General features: G+C 29.9%; 1 protein-coding gene across 4 annotated transcripts in view; it reads left to right on the forward strand.

Annotated features, from left to right (window-relative positions):
• Nucleotides 1-11,149, forward strand: part of LOC142331801 (uncharacterized) — a 32,608-nt gene extending 21,459 nt beyond the window's left edge. For all 4 annotated transcript variants that reach the window (XM_075377923.1, XM_075377920.1, XM_075377921.1 and 1 more), the window contains one exon: nt 4,835-11,149. In XM_075377923.1, the coding sequence (XP_075234038.1) occupies nt 4,901-7,072 (2,172 nt within the window). In that variant the 5' untranslated portion in view covers nt 4,835-4,900 and the 3' untranslated portion in view covers nt 7,073-11,149. The remainder of the gene's footprint in view (nt 1-4,834) is intronic.
• The last annotated feature ends 8,650 nt before the right edge of the window (nt 11,150-19,799 follow it).

Genomic DNA, 19,799 nt, shown 5'->3' on the forward strand with positions numbered 1-19,799 from the left:
GTGGTGTAAAATGATTTATGATATATGGAGTATGATAATTTGTATGTCCGAATATGTGTTTAGTTCTTTATTCATTTTGATGTCCTTGAGTGTATTATACTTATCTTACATATACTTAATTACCTTATTTATATTCAAAATATATCTTTATTTATACTTTTAACACATCTAATTCTTTGATAAATTAGCATATTTTTAAAAAGAAACTTTTGATTTAATAATCTTCAAGTAGCCATTTTTTGGATGTCAGTTTAAATTTTATATTTATTTTTAGTTTTTGGATGTCTGCAGGGATTTTATTAAAAATTCAAGGTGTGATTAAGAAATAAAATGTACGGAAAATCTCTTTGTTTGGTTTGGGCAGTTTAATGCTGCATATTCGCATATTTTAAGCAGTGCGACTGTAGTTTTGTTCCTGCTGGCCACTTTTTATACAAAATATTACCAGGTTCTTATAGAAGTACAAGTATCAAAGGTGTAAGAGGTCCATTCCCTGAAAATGGGTAAAGGATTAAATGTTCAAGGTTTTTTGGAAATAGTTCTCATGATATATGTTTGTCAAAATAATATATTTTAATACTGAGTAAATTGGCTTTTCCCCCACATTGATATTCCATATTGAAGTCTACTTTCAGTTAAAGTATAATATATTGATTTTATAATAAAATAAACATTATTTTATAAAGTTTTCTACAACCATAATTTAGTTCCTTCTTTAATTTCAGTGTGTGATCTGCTCAGGGAAATTTGGAATCAATCACTATGCTTAAATATTTTGTATTATCTGCTTCCTGTATCCTCTCACAGCTGGGTTCTGTCTGAGAGGAAACTTCCAAACTGGTTTTTACACCCTTCTTCTGTCTCCTGCATTATAGAGTTTTAAGAGACTTAACATGATCAACAGTATCAAATGCTTTTCTGATATCAAGAAAAAGACATGCACATTTTTTATTTCTGTTTACATCTTAACTAAAATCAAAAGTCAACACTTTTGATTTAGGATCCTCTGTGTTAAGTCCTTTTCTAAACCCAAATTAGTTTTCGCTATAAAATTCAATTTTTGTTAAAGATTTATCCAGCTTGTCTCTAATTAGCTTTGCCAGGATTTTTGTAAATACAGATAACAGGGCGGTAGGTCTATAGTTATTCACATTGTCTTTGTCTCCTCCTTTGTGAAGTGAAATGATAACAACTTTTTTTGAAGACTTCTATTTGCCTTAGGTAACACCTTGATAGTGTCAACCTTAATAATGTCAATACCTGGTGCTTTACTATGTTTGGTATTTGGTATTTCAGTATTTGTAGTTGGGGTGAAGAACGTTGAGGAATTAGAATTTGCTTTAGGGAACAGCATGTTGTAGCAGGATTTGTTATTCATATCTCATTTATTCATGTTAGATTGAGTTGAGTTAAATATTTGTTTAAAATTATCATTCAATTCATTTGCCTAATGTAATTACTGCCTTATTGGTTATAATTTTCGGGTAATCTGTTTTCAAACGTATTTCATTATTTGGTTCATTGTTTACTAATAGTTTATTGATTTCTTGTTGCATCGCTTTTTAATGTTTTAACCTAAATTATAAAATTTCCTGGTGGAATTTTTTTTTTGAACTCTACAGTTTCTTTTTTAAATTATCACAGTATTTTTTGTCATACGGTTGATTTAATGTCTTGTAATATAATTTGTTTTTCTTTTCTGCACATTTAAACAATTGAGTACTTAACCATGGTTTTTCATTCAGTGGAAGATTCCTTCTTTGAATGTTATCTTTGCTTGTAGGTAGTTCAGTACAAGTTCAAATTTATGCAGAAAATCACTGAAAGCTAAATGTACATCATTACATGTATAGACAGTTGACCAGTCTGTATTAATTAGGCAATTTTTAAGGATGTTAATATTCATTCTTTTTATTTTTATCGTTTCATTTGGTGTGGCATACAGATGAGGTTTGTCTAATCATTTGGATTGCTAATAGATTAATCATAGAGTGGTCTATGATACCAAGGTGTAGTACATTGCTCTAAATAAAATGCTGTTTATGTTATTTGTGGAAGCATAAACATGATGTAAGCATGAAGTAGTTGGAGAGTGCGGTGGTGGAGAGGCATGTGGCTTATAGTCTAGGGGGTTCCTTGTACGTGTGGGGTTTGCCTGGGTGTGATGAGGTCATGCGCACCACTCCTGTGTCCAATGGTTGATCCTTGAGGTAAGTATGCTGTAGTGTTTGATTGTCTGTGAGGTGTTTGTTTGTTTGTGAGGTGTTTATTTATGTGATTGGATATGACTGACTTTGATGTGATGTATGGAGTGTGCGGCGTGAGGTATATATTCTGAATGATGATTGGATGTTGTGGAGTGTGGTGAGATTTTAGTCTGATGTTTGGTATCTTTTAGATGTGAGGGTCAGTGTCTGTTAACTGTGGTGTCGGAATGTGTGTGAGGGCATATTATTCCTCCTTCCTGAAGTAATGCACACCATCTGTACTAGGAAGGGTGGGTAGCCCGGGGTGGAGGTTTAGTTGGTAGTGCGCAGGAACACATAGCATTTAATAACATCTTGCAGAAACTGTTAGCAAGCCCAACACTGCCTAGGCGCCCATAAATGGGATTCCTCCACCTCTTGAAGTATAGGTAACCCACACACATTTTGGTTCATTATCACAGAAATCAAAACCAAAACTAGATATAATAGATTTACACTTGTGTATTTTATTTCAGAAGGTTGATATTAATATTGCCTGTAACAACAATGTTATCTTCATTTGTAGATAGTAGGAACATTTAATTTTTTCTAGAAATTTATCTACTGGCATGTTGTGAAATCTATACATACTGATAATACAAATGTTAGTTACATTTATCAAAAAATTTACTTTTAAATCATCTGCTGTAACAAGCAGTATTTTTTGATACTGAACTTTTAACATCTTTTTTCTTATATAAACTGCGAATCTGCCAGATCTATAATCAACATTGCAATCAGAATAGCAGTTGTAATTCTAATAGGGTAAAGTTTCATTTCATTATTTTAAATCCAAGTCTTAGTTAACATAATACATATAGGTTTGTCATTAAATTTACTCATTTGAAGCAAAAATATATCAATATTTTAAATCGCTAGCTTTCTTCTTTTGGGAGACAAGCTTTCATTTAGATGTAGAAGGATATCAGGTGGAAGATTTAAGTGACATGTTGAAAAGTTTTATTTAATTCTTCTTTGCAATAGTTCCTCTTTGTCTGTTCTTGTAAATATTATTATTATTATTACTGGAAATTTGTCACTTTGGCGACCAGGAAGCTATAGTTAGACATCAACACTTGATTCAGATTTACTTACTGATATCTGTTTAATAAATATCTATTAAACTATTTAATATACTTTTTATAAATTAAAAAAAAAATATATATATGTGAATTGAGATATATATATTTAGATTGATTTCCTTCATAATCAAAGTCTATACAGCAGGAACACTGAAAAGTATCCTTAATAATGATGTGATAGATACAAACATAGTTAAAACTCCCATGCTACTGTTGTGAATTTTATTGCCTCATTTGGTAGAGCAATCTTAGCCAAGTGAGTCCATGCTTTCGGCCAGCCGTAGCTGTTGGTGATTTAGTTAGCAGCATTATCTTAAGAACATTTAGTATGAAATTGGGCAAAACCAACAGTTTTGAGTTATAGTGAACTTTGCAGACTACTGTAACATTGAAAAATTTGTTATAAATGTAGATATTAACTTTATATGGTTCTCAATAGATTGTTCAATCTCTTTTTCTGGATATGAATATCTAAAGGCAACAAGGATACCTTAAAAGTATGTGGAAACCAGCCACTACCAGTTCTCTTATGCACAACACATCCTCGCACTACACAATGATGGAATTTTTAACATGAGAGTAAAAAATTAGAAACAGGAAAAAATATACTCCATTAAAGAAAAGTATAAGTGTAGCAGGGTCATCAAAGGTTAGTTTATTTTAAAAATGTGATGTAAAGGAGAGACAATTTGTAATTTAGATGGATGAGTGAGGAAGAAAAGATTGCACTTATGTGCAGATCAAACGGTTACTGATTTGACAGAAAAAATCTGGTTGTTTTATAACTGATGTAGATAGATAAATATCTTAATCTACATGTACTCTTAAATTATGATATCTTTCAACCTGTTATATCATTTGTGCTGTTCTTTATAAGACTTTTCTAATGGTGTAGTAATGAAGCGTCTCTATAATGCAGGTTAGCTCTGTTTTGTCACCTGTGTTTGATTTAATGTATAATATAATTTATATGAGCTTTTGTTAACTGATATATAATTCCTAATCCACGCAACTAACTGGTTTATACGATAGTAATGTTTTAAAACACCTTGGTTTAATAAAGAAGCTGAACAGAATTTCCAAATAAATCTTCTGTGAGTGTATTTATAAATGTTTATAATTTCTGAATCTGCTAGATCTGCAGCAATGAAATTTTTTATTATGCTCAATAATGGCATTTTTAACCATTCAGTATATTTAATTGGTAATAGCGGTTATACATGTCGGTCATTTAAAAGACTGTATTGTAAAGTACTGCATCATTATAAATTATATAAAATATATTTTGCTGAAATATTACAGTTTCCTGACTGAGAATGTGTAGCGTAATCTGGACAGAACAATTAATGTACCATGGTTTTAAGCTCTTCTCTGTAAAGAGGCTCACGAGATGAACCTTACACTCATACAACATATAGTTTCAATAATTATAATTTGGTAGGCACTCTGTAAGAGATTTTATTTACTTACATACCTTCATATAACTATGGGTTTTTTTTTGTACAGGTTAAACTTGTTCCTGTTTTTCCAACACCCATACCTATTAATCAAGTTGATCTTCTTCATGATTGGATGAGAAGAGCAAGAAAGTATCAACAAGGTCATTATAATTCTTTAGGAGATCGTATATGGGATCTGATTGAAACTGAAGATATGCTGGAAAAAAAAATAGGTTTTGCTATGTATGGAATGCCAATAGAAAATATTAAGATGAATGCATTAGGATATAATGCTGAACAAATACAGCAAATAACCTTAATTAAATTGCATATATTAACATTATGGAATAAGATATCAGCTGTTAACAATAAAGGAAACATTTATTTCAATTGCATATTTGTATATCTTCGTTCAAAAGATGATGGTAACAAAGAAGGTGTTGATGTTTTGTTTCGAATTCCAAAGATCATGGATGAAGATTTAAGTAATTATTTATTTATTGATACGACATGCCGAACTTATGATGGGTTCAACGATTATTTAAAAAATAATAAATTACCCAAATGTGATATGTGTTATCCATTGAATGGTATATATTCTGCTAATAGTAGCATAGTTGAAATTGATTTTAAAGAATCACCAGCATGTAATATAAGTAAATCAGTTTTAAAGGGTTTAGATATAACCACTTCTGTTTTAACATTAGGTGCAACCGGTGTAAGTATTGCCGCATTAGCTATTCCTGTTGCTGCACCATTTATATGGGGTGCAACTGCTACAATCCTCGCATCTGGTGCGTATGATATTACACGTTATGTCAGTAAACTTATTGATATTAAACAACATTATGAAAGTTTAAGTTTAAAAAATCCAGAATCACGAGGTGCATGGATCGGTCTTGCTGCAACGGCTGTCGGTGTTGCTTCTGTAGGGGGTACAGCAATATCCCGTGGTGTTATGGCAACAGAACAAATAATTGGTAGAAGTAGTGCAGTTACACTTCGTATTATAAACATGTCATCGATCGCCATAAATGGTGTAGGTGTATTGAACAGTTTAATTACGATTGTAATGAAATATCTGAATGGTACACTTGAACGAAATGATGTATTGCAGTTTACTTCAGCGTGCTATTTCTTTTTGAATGCGATTGTGTCGCTGAATGTTGCAGATAGATTAATAAAAGATATAGCATCGAGTGATATAACAGATTTATTTCATACCACAAAAAATTGTGCATTTAATTTTACAAAATCTGCAATCGAATTTACAGATTCGAGTACATACAATCTATTAAGAGCATTAGTACTAGGTGCACAGTCAAGATTTATGCCGGAGATTGATTTAAATTATTTAGAAATGTCCATACATAAAATAATATCATTATTAAATCAGATGTCTAAAGGATCAATTAGCTGGTCTAAATTTACAATCGAAATATCAGAATTATTACAAAATATTTGGTTTAAATTTAGATATGTTATTTTGAAATCTATCGATGAATTAACCAAAATATTTAAAATTAAAGATTGGAAATCATATGTTATTAAATCATCTGGTTATAAACCTTTTGCACAATCTAGTCCAGATATTGCCAGACAATTTTGTGTGGCTATATATAAAACAATAGATTATTGTAATTTAGATGATACAAATGTAGAATATATTAATGATGTTTTAATATTAATTAATGAATTTAATATCCTTTATCCTTCAGATAATGCAATAGATTTCCTTAATAAATGTAAATTCATTTGTGAATCTTTTATTAAAGAATTTGATAATATAAAAGAAGAATATGAAATGGACCTTGACTCTGTGAAAATGAATGCGACAAAAAACAATGAAAAATTTGATGTAAATGACTTTGATAAAAATTATGGTATAGAAGGGGATAAAAATATTTATTTTTTCAAAAAAACTTTAAGAAAATTACAAACTGAAAATATGTTTAAAAATATATATACTGCATATCATGCTTTAACAGAAAACTGTATCCAATCTTTTTGTGAAACGCCGTGTATGGAAACTAATGTAAGTAGTCATTTTGTATTCAGTGGTCCATCTGGTCGTAAATCATTAACGGATCAGCAGTACTGGCAAAAAGCTAAAGATGTTACTAATGTGGATTTAAATAAAGATAATTCTACAATGTTACAACAAAAAGATCTTGTTTTAATAAGGCCTAATAATAATAATATTGACATTAAAGCAGTAATATTTTATAGTACTTATGAAAAAGGCTCTGTAATGGGTATTGTTTCAGTTTTAAAAAATATACCAGATAATTTTCAGCAGCAGTAGGTATAAAATAATTATAATGAAAAATTGTATTTGGAGAGTGTCTTTTATGGTAAAAGAAAAAAAAGTTTAATTATTTTCTCAGTAATGTTTATCAGTAATATGTTAATTTAATATTTTTATGATTAATTTTATTGTAAAATTATATGCAGTTATAATTCAACAAACAATACAGTAAATTAGTGTTTATGTATAATAAGTGTTATATATAATGCATATAATTAATGTTATATATTTATATTTTATGAAAATAAATCTCTACCCCTTAAATTCTATTATTTTTGTGCAACAGATATTTCAGATTTTTTTTTGGAATTTCTTCCATAGTCATTTTAATAGATTGTTGGGGTCTGCCTTTTGCTTACATGAAAAATTATTATTTGGACAATTGGGACATTCCATAAGTAACAGGAAAGGCGGCTCTCCAGTCCATCTTAAAACGTTGATAAGTTCAGTCATGGTTGGAAAGATTTTAACAGCAGCTGCCAGGAGTACACATACACAAGAGACTAACAGTTTGTCTTCTCAGAAAATCAATAATTACTGTTTTTTTATGGAAAAAGCTTTTTTCTAGCCTAATTTACTGTGTTTTCACGCATCTCATCACTGTGTTTCTGTTAAGTTCATACATAGGTAGAGCCCATATAAATATTTTCTTGTTATCAGTTGCTAATATAGAATTTAAAAGCCAATACAATGTGATAAGTGTATTGACTTTTGGTAACAATGCATAATTTATTTAATGTTGTTTTTATGCAACAATGGAATTATGTATTCTTATTTTCAATTAAATGTTACATTTTCTTACAAATTGCTTTTATTATTTTCTTAATGTTTATCTTCACAAAACATGCAAATTTTTTTGTTATTAAAATATTTAATCTTGTTCAATAATTTACAATCACATAATTTCAATGAATATTGCAAAAAATTTAATCAATGCTTGATCAACATTAAAACAGAGTAATAAACTAGCTAGCTTACTTCAATAGTTTAAGTTCAATGTGGTTCTTGTTTGATTTTTTTTTTTTACAGAATAAATTGTTCATATTCCATTAAAACATCTAAAATTATTTCACTTTCATGATTTAAAAATAAATGAATACCAATTTTATTTTTTGAACTACTCATAACTCTTATGAAGCCAATTGTCTGATTTTTAAGTTTATTTTTATGCGATTGCAAATTAAAATGAGGTTTCAATTAAATTTAGGTTTTCATTAAAAAGTCAAACCCATCAAACTGTGGCTGTATGTTGAATATGTTGAATTAGTGAGCCATAATAAGCATCCCTCCATGGCCCAGTGATTTGAGGATGACGTGTATGAAGTGCAAATGAGGTGTAGTTTTGTACAGACTTAGGCCACAATTCCTGAGATGAGGTTAATTGAACTCCAACCATCTATGTATACTGGTGTCTAGTATATCCATATAAAAGTATAAAATTCAATAAAAGTTAAACTTGAAAATCTGTTGAATAGGAAAAGGTGAAATTTTGAAAAGCTGTTAAATATAGGTAATTTTGCACTGATAAGTTTATCTTAATTATTAATAGTTTTTTTTAATGTAAAGAAGTATTACAAACAAAGCTTTTGCTGTTTAGATGTTAGGACAACAGTTGAAAATTGTAACAGTTGGACCTTGAAAATTTGGAGTGATAAACAAACACCAATGAGCACCAGTTTTGAGCAAATAAGAAAAAATATATGTGTGATTTGTAAAGTGTAAAATAAATCACTTATTTTGTTTTACAAAAAATATCATTTATAATATGCTCAGTTTAGAGTGTCCTTACTATTATAGAACAGTAATATTACCAGTGAGAAAGAGGCGGCTCAACAGTCAACCAGCATTGCTGAAAAATAAACTACGATAATTCTGAAAGTTTTGCAATATATATATAAAAAATGTAAATTTGAAAAAAGAAAAAAAATCTTTTGTTCATTTAGAGCTTACTGACTTTTGTTATGCACTTTGACTCTGATTATATAGAAATAATTATACACAATACAGAAAACAGACCTTATCTTATTGTTTCGTTCTGTTTATATAATTCTGTATCTATTCTATAATTACCTGTTTATATATTTGTTCACACGCTTCAATAGTACTGAGTTTAAATAGATTAGATTAGGTACTATGAGTTAAAACAGTAGCACAAAAAAAATTTTCTTTAATACTAAGTGTTTACTAATAATTAATAAAAAGTAATACAACTAGTTATCAATGTAACATATTTGTTTTTTATTACATTATATTTATTAATTTTAGAGAAAGTTTTATATATTTTTAAGAAGGTATTATTAAGTAAAACAGACTTTTTTTTATCTTAAAAAAGTTACCATAATTATAAGAATAAAAATAATTATAATATTTTGCCAGTTTTTTATTCATCTGTGGGTTGGCTGAATAGGTTTTAATTTAGTTAAACACTTCCATAAAATATATATATTTCTGGGATGAGAAAGAACAGACTTCTATTTCCTTAAACAGTACCCGACTCTAGTTGTTAGGCGACTAGAAACTGGAGGAAAGGTTGTTTTGCCAACATACATTTGAGCTTGTCAGTGTAAAATTGTTGATCACTAATATATTGACATCAACCTGATTAATCTCCCTTGAGGTTGCCGACTGCATGAAAGGAATCTTGAACCATTCATTTGGATTTGGTTGTTTTGTCATACCTCTTTTTTGGTAGGATTGCCCCTTCCTCACTGGCCACCTTTTTCCATTATCCTTAACTCATTGGTGGTATTCTGTGGGTCATATGGGTAACTTTAAAGGTACTGTTTTCTTATATTTGTTGTGACTTGTTGTAGGAAGCTCTGCCAAAAGATCTATTAGGGGACTGTTTTTTATCCTACAGCAATCAAAGATACCTAATTGGAGATTGAACTGGGTGCACCTAGACCTCTTTTAATATGTACCATTTTATTCATAGATTTTTAGAAAGAAGATTTTTTTTAACCAGGTTGAATTATTTTAAAATGCGTCAATCCATAATTATTTTTATTATATTGCTGTGCTTATGTAATTTGATTGAATTTAATTTAATAGTCATACTATTACTATAAGTAATTTAGTACTCTTTAACTACTAAAAGTAGCTTAAACCAGTTTTAGGGTTGTTTGAGTACTGCAATGAGCTAAAATTATAATTTATGGAAAAGCTTAGTAAATGATACTTGAACCTTATGATAACCATTACTATTAAAGAATCATTACTCCTCTATTTTACTCTCAAAATAAACCATTCTTGTATGGAAGTGAAGCATGGATGATGAGGAAGAGGGAAAGAGTGTGTGGATTAAAGCTTTTGAGATATAGATGTGGAGAAAGTTTGATGGATGGATAAAGTGAGGAATAAGAAAGATATAATGAACAGCATTAAAGAAGAAAGAGCACTTGTGTAGGAAGTACTTAAAAGAAAAGAAAATTGGTAAGGTACATGTGGTTACAGGAGGTGGAATGTTGACAGTTACATGTTGTCATTCACATATTTGTAAGTGAATATTAAGATATACATCTAGCAATATTGTTGTTAGTATGACCAATGTTTCTTTTTTGTGCTTTGCAAATTCTGCAATAATATTAGGGTTAAATGACCATAATAGTCTATGCCTGTAATCTCACAAAAATATTATTTGTAGTATCTGTAAACTTTTTAAATTTAATTGCACAATATTATTGCTTTTATTTTTTGAATAGGTTATATACATAGGCACAGACTGTCGTTTACAGGAAACATCATCATAAATTATAAAACTTATAAATAACAATAAATTAAGCAATTCAAAAATGCATCAATTAAATCGCATTACACGTCTTTTATGAGCTTTGAAAGTTAATTATAGTACACACAGCTATGTATTTTTTAAAATAGTATATATTGTAAGTAATTGAAATAATTATTATATTTTTTGTAAATTGAATTTTTGCATAAGGTACAGATTTTCACAATGTATTTTTATATTAGTTATGCTAACAATTATTCCGTCCATGTAGAAGCGGAGTTTATTTAATTTAATAATTTATTTTAATGAACTGTATGTAAAAATGAAATAAATAAATTATTTTTGAATTTCTAATTTATTTTTTCCTATGCGTACTCTAATTATTCCTCTAGTCTTTGTGGATTTAGAGATTTGATGGACGTTGTCTGAAAGACAGTAATTACAGTTAATTAATATTTAGTTTCTTCTGCAGCATCTAATGAGAGTTTGAATTTGATTTATATTTTAAGTTTATTTAACATTTTTAGAATACACAAACACAAATTTGATTGTGTATACTAGAGCTTTTACAAAAATGTTAATCTAGCAGCTTTAAGATAAAAGGGGAAGAGTGGTTATCATTAATGTTAAAGGTAGTGTGCAAATTAATTGTTAGACTAAATGTGAGTTACTTAATGATGTTTAATTACCATGAAGGAACATGGGTGATTTTTTTTTTTTTTTTTTTTATAGCTTAAAAGTGAAACCACACTTACATGTTTAATTATTATAAATTAATGGTTTTAAGTTACTTTACAGGTAAAGATATTGTCATATAAAGTAGTTTTAAATATACAAAGGTTTAATTTGTAGTAAACTGCCTGACGGGAGGAATATTTCATTAGTTTTATTTTATTTCATAAATTGTTTTTATATGTTACATTAAATGATTGATGTATGATGTGAGAAAAATGAGATCCAGAAAGGCAAGGGCCGAGTTGGTAGCGTAACCAGACACCAAATAAGTTATGTTTTTGTTCACATTTTAAGTGAAAAATTGATTTACTGCCCCCTCTTAGTTCAGCCATTATGTATAATAAATTATTGTACACCAGAATAGCTTGCTGAAAACTTTGTTGTCAGCAAGGATTCACATGGTACGGTAATTCAACCCGCAATCGGGATGAATGACTATGGATTCCATAAAAAGCATCAGCAGCCTTTTTTGCTACATACTGTAGATGCTTCTTGAACCGAACAAGGATAAACACCCAGGTATTTTTGAGTCTTAATGAACCGAGTGGGAAGACCAGCCATCCAAATTACGGATTTGTTGGGAAGCAGCCAGTCGGCCCTTAAGCAACATCATTGTGGTTTTCTCTGGGTTGAAAATCATCTTATGTTGGAGGCTCCACAGTCAGTGTATCTCACAAGCACAAGCAGTTCGGAACTCTACCTTCCACGCGAATCGCCTTCAATCAGTAGCAGCATGTCATCAGCATAAGTGACGACACGACAATCACATGGCAGTCTTAAATGCAACATCGAATTTTATGATCCAAAGAAGGGGACTCAGAATGCTGCCATGAGGGCATTTTTTAGTTAAGGATCCTTTAGTTAAGGCAGCTCAAAGGTCTTACGAACCTTTGAGCTGCCATCACGCATGGAAACTGTCCGATGGCTGAAATAACTTGAGAGCACTTGTAGTTCATTTTGTGTATACTTATGCTTCTGCATCTGAAACAGGGCAGAGGGTTGTTAAATGCCCCAAATATATCCAGAAAAATCCCTTATACATATTTACATGGTCTAGAAGAATCTATACCCATTACCTTTAGTATGGCATCCTCAGTGCTCTTGCCCGGTTGGAAATCATACTGGTTGTCCATTAGCAAATGATCAGTGGCCAATTTAACATTAATATGCAAATATAGGACCTTCTCAAAAACGTTGCCAATCACAGGCAAGAGAATTAGTGGATAGTAAGAAGAACTAACAGTAGGATCTTTGTTGCCACCTTTGAACAACAACACCAAGTCTCCCGCTTCCAACACGCCGGCAAAGAGCAACCTATCATATATTCTAGTTAGAGGACCAAGGACTACTGGATGCGCTTGGACAAGGAGCTCCACTATAATACAATCATATCTGGGGGGGTCTTGTGCTGTGCCATACTGCAGATCATGTGGCGCATTTCCGCCTCAGTGATCTCAGAAGATTGTAAATTGGTCTTGAAACTCCTGACCTCCCACCTGATATGCTTGTTGTATGAAACTTCACCCACCATAGTGTCATTCGGAAGCAAATCGTTCAGCAAAGTATTAAGGACACAGATCTTATCGATTACCACACCCTCGCGGGTTGACAAGGCTGACAAGAGGACATCTTTCCTGTGCTTGTGTCCAAAGGCTTTATATGCAATGCCCCAAGGGTCTCTATTCCCTTGCTCCTTTTTTCCTGTTTAGCCTCTGGTAACTACCGTTTTAGATAATACTTATCTAAAACGGATGAATGAGGATGATATGTATGAGTGTAAATGAAATCTGAGTAAAAATAGCTGGCTTTACTAGGACTTGAACGCTGGAACTCTCGACTTCCAAATCAGCTGATTTGGGAAGACGTGTTCACCACTAGACCAACCCGGTGGATTATTCCCTTGCTCCTGAAAATTTATTGTACACCAGAAAGAAGTACACTAAATTTTTGTTGTCCCAATTTTTCTTATGATTGTAATGCATGTAAACAACTAGCCACAGGAACTTTCAAGGAAATGCAAGAAAAGCAATCGGTTTCTTTCTCTGAGAGCAATAGAGTTTGCTGTAAAGTCAGACTCTGAACTGAAAAAGTGTCATTTGTAGAGCTTAATTTCATTTTCATTTCAATGAGTGTGGTATACTAGAAGAAGGCAACATTATATTTAATTTAATGAGTGGCAGTGGGAATCTACCACTTTTTCTAGGAAGGCTAGTTGGTAATTCTTGAGAGTAGCAGTACTGTTTTTGGTAGTATATTAAAACATTTTCAGTGGGGCTATACATGTAACGTTTTTGAAGGCATCAGTTTTGCTAACATCGTAAGCCAAAAAAATGTTAATACAGTATTATTATTCAGTGATGGATGTAGCCATCAGTGTTATTTAATTTTAATTGTGTAGAAAAAAGTTGTTAAAAATTAGAAAAACTTGAAAGATCTCATAATTCCTTTCCTTTCTGAATAGTAAAATGCAACAATTATGTTCGGATTAGGTTTTTTTATCTTTGTGTCTTTGAATTAATAGAGTATTTGAATTATTAATATTTGTTGATATACTTTTTTGACTGAGGCTAGGAGTGGGTTAGAAATAATAGTGAATGGAGGAGTTAGAAATAATAGATTCATAGGAGGAGGAGAAATTTAATTAGAAAATGAATAAAAGTAAAACTAAGGCAATTCTGCAAAAAAGTTGGAAAATATATTTATTAGTAATAAAATTACATGGTGAATTTCAGTAAAGAAAGTATCTAAAGATGAGTGTCAAAAAAAAGTATGCACTAAAAAATCTGTTTGTTGTAAAATATTTATTAAATTGTAATAGTATCTGAGGAGTAGTGCTTCTGTCAGTGTTACATGCATAAGCAGGTTAAAACAAAGAATATTGACTTCTGAAATTTAGTTTACAGAAAAATACTAAATATTAGGCATGTTGAAATTTGTTATTTATAAAGAAAACAATTTTTTCTTTTATTTTGATAATACAATTATTAGTGCAGAAAGAGTACAAAAAGTGGTTTTCAGGCAAATTTGAGAATGTAAACGTTTGCGACAAGATTTGTTAAAAAAATTAAGATTTTTGTTTTATGTATAATGGCATGCAGGATTAATAAATTTGGTTCTGGAATGAAGAATGAGGCCGAAAACTGTAAAAAGTATTCCAACGTAGTATGTTGTTATATTTGTCTTTTTCTAAATCATAAACTTCATTCACGAATATTTAAAACATATAATCGAAGACTCATACACGATATGTTGAAGATGCATACAAAATATGTTAAGGCTGGGTAACGCTTAAAAAACATCATGTCTAGTTGGCCCGTCAAACAACTGATGACAAAGAAACAAATTAACATAGATTTCAAATAACTACTAATGACTGACTGTTGGTTGAAAGAAAGTGACCGAGTGTTGTTACAAATTAATGTAATTTTTATGATAACGAATGGTCGGGGAATTTCCAATGCAACCAAGAACCGCAATAAGAGATCTAGTTATCCAGATCTCTTAAAACGTTCACTTGTCGCAGTAAAACATAATATCTTAAAACCACAAATTATTCTAATAATTGACTTATACTATTATTACCTAATTCGTACATAGAGTATATTTTAATTAAAATGTGTTGGATGTATTTTTGATTTGTGCTATTCTTTGAATACAGTTTTTTCTTCTTTTTTTATAATAATAAAATATACATATATATTCATGACCATCCAGTTAATTAATGTACTGTTCTTTGAGTGTTTAATAACACGTGTACTGAGGGTAATAGTGATAATAAAAAATAACGGAGTAGCGCTCTTTACAGAAAACTTCATTACTACGTTTTAAATGTAGTGCTTTTCAAAAATCTGAAACGGTCTCTCTCGAGTAGTGTAATTAAAGTAAATAAAAAAATGCTATGTCGTACTAAACTATTCAAAGAAAAAAAATGCTGGGTAGTAATTTTGTGAATGAAATATTTAAATTGATGTCACAGTACTTTCTGTGTAGACTACGTGATTGAATGAAGTACATGAATGGTTCACGGTGTCGGTATGGTCAATTTTTATCTAAGGTGCCATGTTTATGACGTAACTGTGACGTCACATTTTAATGGTAGATTATTGTTGTCAGTCGTGTATGTTTACTGTCAAAATGAGAGATCTCCTGCCGAGATATATTTAGTTTAAAATGTTACAGTTACATTTGTGTTAATTTTAAAATGTGAATTTACAGTTTTAATTAGTTATTTGATAGTGAGCAGTGACGTATTGTATAAATGTGAGGTGAGTTTTATCTTAATATTTATTTTTAGTTACATTTGTGATAAACGGTTTTATTGTTATCGATAAAGATTGTATTAATTTAAATAACATTTATATTTTTTTCAAAGATTTGTAAGAAAGAAGTTATTCCAGTATTTTTAAACGATTTTCACGGGATAATTTAGTTTTATTCAAGATTTTTCTAACCTATCTGTTCATTTCATTCATTATAAGGTCAATTTGAATTTCTTACTGAATTGATTAATTCGAATAAGATTATTTTAGTTGTACAGAATTTATTAAACCAGTTCGTTAATTGAAACAGTTATCAAACTGTCAGTTTCGTGAACTCATTTTTATTAGCGATTGTATATGTAAATATTTTCTCCAAAGGTTATTACAGGAACCCATATTATTTATGTTGTATATGATTATTAAAATCAACTGCAATTTATAGTCGGTGAAATAACAATTTATTGTTTATAATCTTGTTTGATAGTAGGTTTAGAGTTTGGTTAGGATGTATAACATTATCTTTTGTGGTACATTTGATAATCTTGAAGGAAACTAACCGCTAGAATATGTATAGAATAGTTATTAATTTGTTTTGAATGGTTATTTAGTTTTTCTGTGTTCTACTATTCAGTTTTGTTTTTTCTTTATTAATTATAGAAATTTATTTTCCCACATCTTTATTTATCTTTTCTATTTTGTGTAATTCTTTCTTTTTGATGCATTTGCTCTAAAAGCATTTATATGAAACAAGTAAAAGGGTAAAAGATATTTAAGCATTACAAAAATAAATAAATATAAAATTTGTAAGATGTACAAGAGTATATGTGTGGTCCACTTCTGGAAATATGAACTAATCTCTTTGGATGAGAGTTTTATTTATCTTGTAATAATGTATTTAAACAAACACTTTCAGGAGCAAAAATGAATTCAAGTAACATTTTTCAAATTTTGCATTACGGTTCTCCTTTCCAAGATGAAACTCTTTCTAATCTATTATAATTTGTATTAAAAATGTATACATAATGGGATGTAGAATGTATTATCAATACATTTTTCTGCTGTTAAGGATTCCAGCAACAATTTTACAAAGATAGCAGTTAAAATTAAAATTTTATAGGAAATGTTAAAAGAAACTATTAATTAAGGTTCTTTTTCTTAGTCTGTTAACTAGATGAAATATATCCATGATATCATGCCTTGTACTATCTCAATGCCCATATTCTGAAATAATTGTAAAAAAATTGTCATTTTATTTATTCTTATCAATTATAAAATATTTCTTCACTAAATTTTCTCAAAATTGTATTAAAAAAACCAAAGAATTAAATAAATTACAAGAAATAGTACTATTTCAATTAACAATGCTAAGCTAAAGACTAGAAGTGCCTTTTTCTGTTTATAATTTACTTATTTATTCTTGCTCTGGTAACTTCAGCCATATGCTTAGTTACAGCTACTTTAACTAGTTGTGTTAATGTTGTAGCGTGTGAAAATATGCTTAGCCTGACCAGAATTTGAACACAGATATTTCAGAATGAAAGGCGGTCGTCCTTAGAAATTATAAAGTGGTCATGAAATAGAACCCTCATTCAAAAGGCTGTGGGTTTGAATCATGGTTAGGCGTGGATGTTTCCATACATTATAAAATTAATTTTAGGAAACTTTAATTGAGCTTAAGTACATTCAGTTATTATTAAATGAATAAATAAATAATTGCCAAACTTTTTTTATTTCTTTGAAATAAATAAAGACAGTCCGTATTCCTAAAATTAATTTGATGATGCAATGGGTTTTATAAGTTTATATGAGGGACATTCAATAATTATAGAGACAGATTGATGTAGAAAAAACTGTGTACTTGTACAAAATGAGACTTTTATTACTACTCAATATAATCCGTTCCAATATTAATATACTTGTCCCAACGATGAACTAGTGTTTTTATACCTGATGCAAAAGAAGTCTTTGTCTTGTTGTTTGAGCCACTTTTCCACAAATTCTTTGACCTCTTTATTGTTGCTGAACGTTTTTCTTTGTAATGCCTCCTTGAGTGGACCAAACAAATGAAAATTCAAGGGAGCCAAATCTAGATTATAGGGAGGATGTGGTAGTATCTCTCAACCCATTTTCTTGGGTCAGCTGGGCGGTATGAGGGTGAGCATTGTTGTGTAGTAATATCACACCATTTCTTTGAGATCTGCGATATTTTTCTCTCATTGCTGGATTTCCTTTTTTCATCAGCATGTCCAAGTAGTAGACACTGTTTATTATACGCTGATTTTCCAAATAATCAAAAGATGACAACCTGCGCATCCCAAAAGATGGTCAATATGACTTTTCCTGCTGATGCTTGTGTTCTGAAATTCTTTCGGACAGGTGAGCTGGTGTGTTTGCGTCTTCCCATGCTTTGTCTTTCGGAGTCTGGTTCAAAATGATGAACCCAAGTTTCATCACACGTTAAAATCATGTTTAGAAAAGGGTCACCTTCTCTTTCATAGCATTCTATTTTAGTCTGTACACATTTTGAGCCTTGTTTCCGTGTGTTGTTGCATTCACTGTACTTGAGCTTGTTACCGATAAATTTTGGGCACTATTCTTTATTTGGTAAAATTGATGCAACAGTGAATGTAGGTATTCTTTAAACTTACATACTCTATGTTAGATAATCCCCAGCTAAAACTACTTAATATTTCATAAAACAGTATGACTATTGTACCAAAGCAGTTACATATAAATCTAATGAACACAGCATTTCATGGAAGTGTAAATCCTCCTAAAATAGTAAAATTAGAAAAATTATACCACAATTATAATTATGTATTATTTATTATACAGATAAATCTGTTAGTCACAGAAATCATTTTACAATTGGTGGTCATTTTATGTTCATAAATCTTAAATGGATTTAAATTTGAAATATTTCAGAAATTCAGTTAAGACTGGTAGTTTATTTTGATGAAAACCTCGTGGGATGTGTTGATAATTAATTTTTTTATTTATGGTTTATTCATATGTCACAGAAATGTTTGTTTATTTGTTCATAGAGTTGTATCATTGCTGTGTTAAGAACTTTTATATTTTGTTTTATTCTACAGAGTTTAATTTATTGACTATTTACTTCATGTATTGTTCTATTTATAAATCTGTTTTAATATCCTGCATGTGACTTGCTGTTAACATTCCACAAGAATTGGAGTGTGTTACATTGGGATAGTGCTTTGATGTACATACATTTTTATTTATTTTAAAAGATAAAAGTGGTTCAGAAAAAAAACAGAAAACTATTCTTTTTTTAAGTGTGCTACCTGGTTTTTACATTGTTTTGCATACAAATTGATTACTATTACCAAAAAAAAAAAAAAAAAAAATAGTTGGATTTCCATATTATTTATGAATTTTTGTGATATCATTATATCTAATACATGGTATGGAAACCAAATTAATAATTGACCATGAATATTTGTTTGCTTTTTTTTAGCATGATAGTATATTAAACACACACACACACACACACACACATATATATATATATATTTGCTATTCAGATAACAAATTTGATAAAAAAAAACAATAAGTAAATTGGTCACTATAATGTTTTTGAGATTTGCTTTTTCACTTACCTCTAATAATTTTATGATTTACTATAAAGCTAATCACAAATTATTCATATCCAAGTTTGTAACATTTAAAATTCCTTTGTTGCTTAGAATACTATTTTTTTCATTGTATCTTTGAATTTCATACAGATTTAAAGCCTGTAATAATTACAGTAATTAACTTGTAACTGGGGTTCATGTTCAAACATTAAAACATAAAATTTTAACATTTTCACAGAACATTTTCTTAAACTTTTATTTTTGGATACTCTGTAGGTAAATATTAATTACTGGAGTGTCTAGGTAACTCAACAGTATTATTTTGAATCCCTGGGAGGAATGTGTGGTAGTGCCTCATGCCATGAAGTTAATGAAATGTGTATTATCCATTTTCCTAAGTAGGTGTT

The sequence above is a fragment of the Lycorma delicatula genome, chromosome 10, assembly GCF_047948215.1.
Source record: "Lycorma delicatula isolate Av1 chromosome 10, ASM4794821v1, whole genome shotgun sequence".
NCBI classification, from domain to species: domain Eukaryota; kingdom Metazoa; phylum Arthropoda; class Insecta; order Hemiptera; family Fulgoridae; genus Lycorma; species Lycorma delicatula.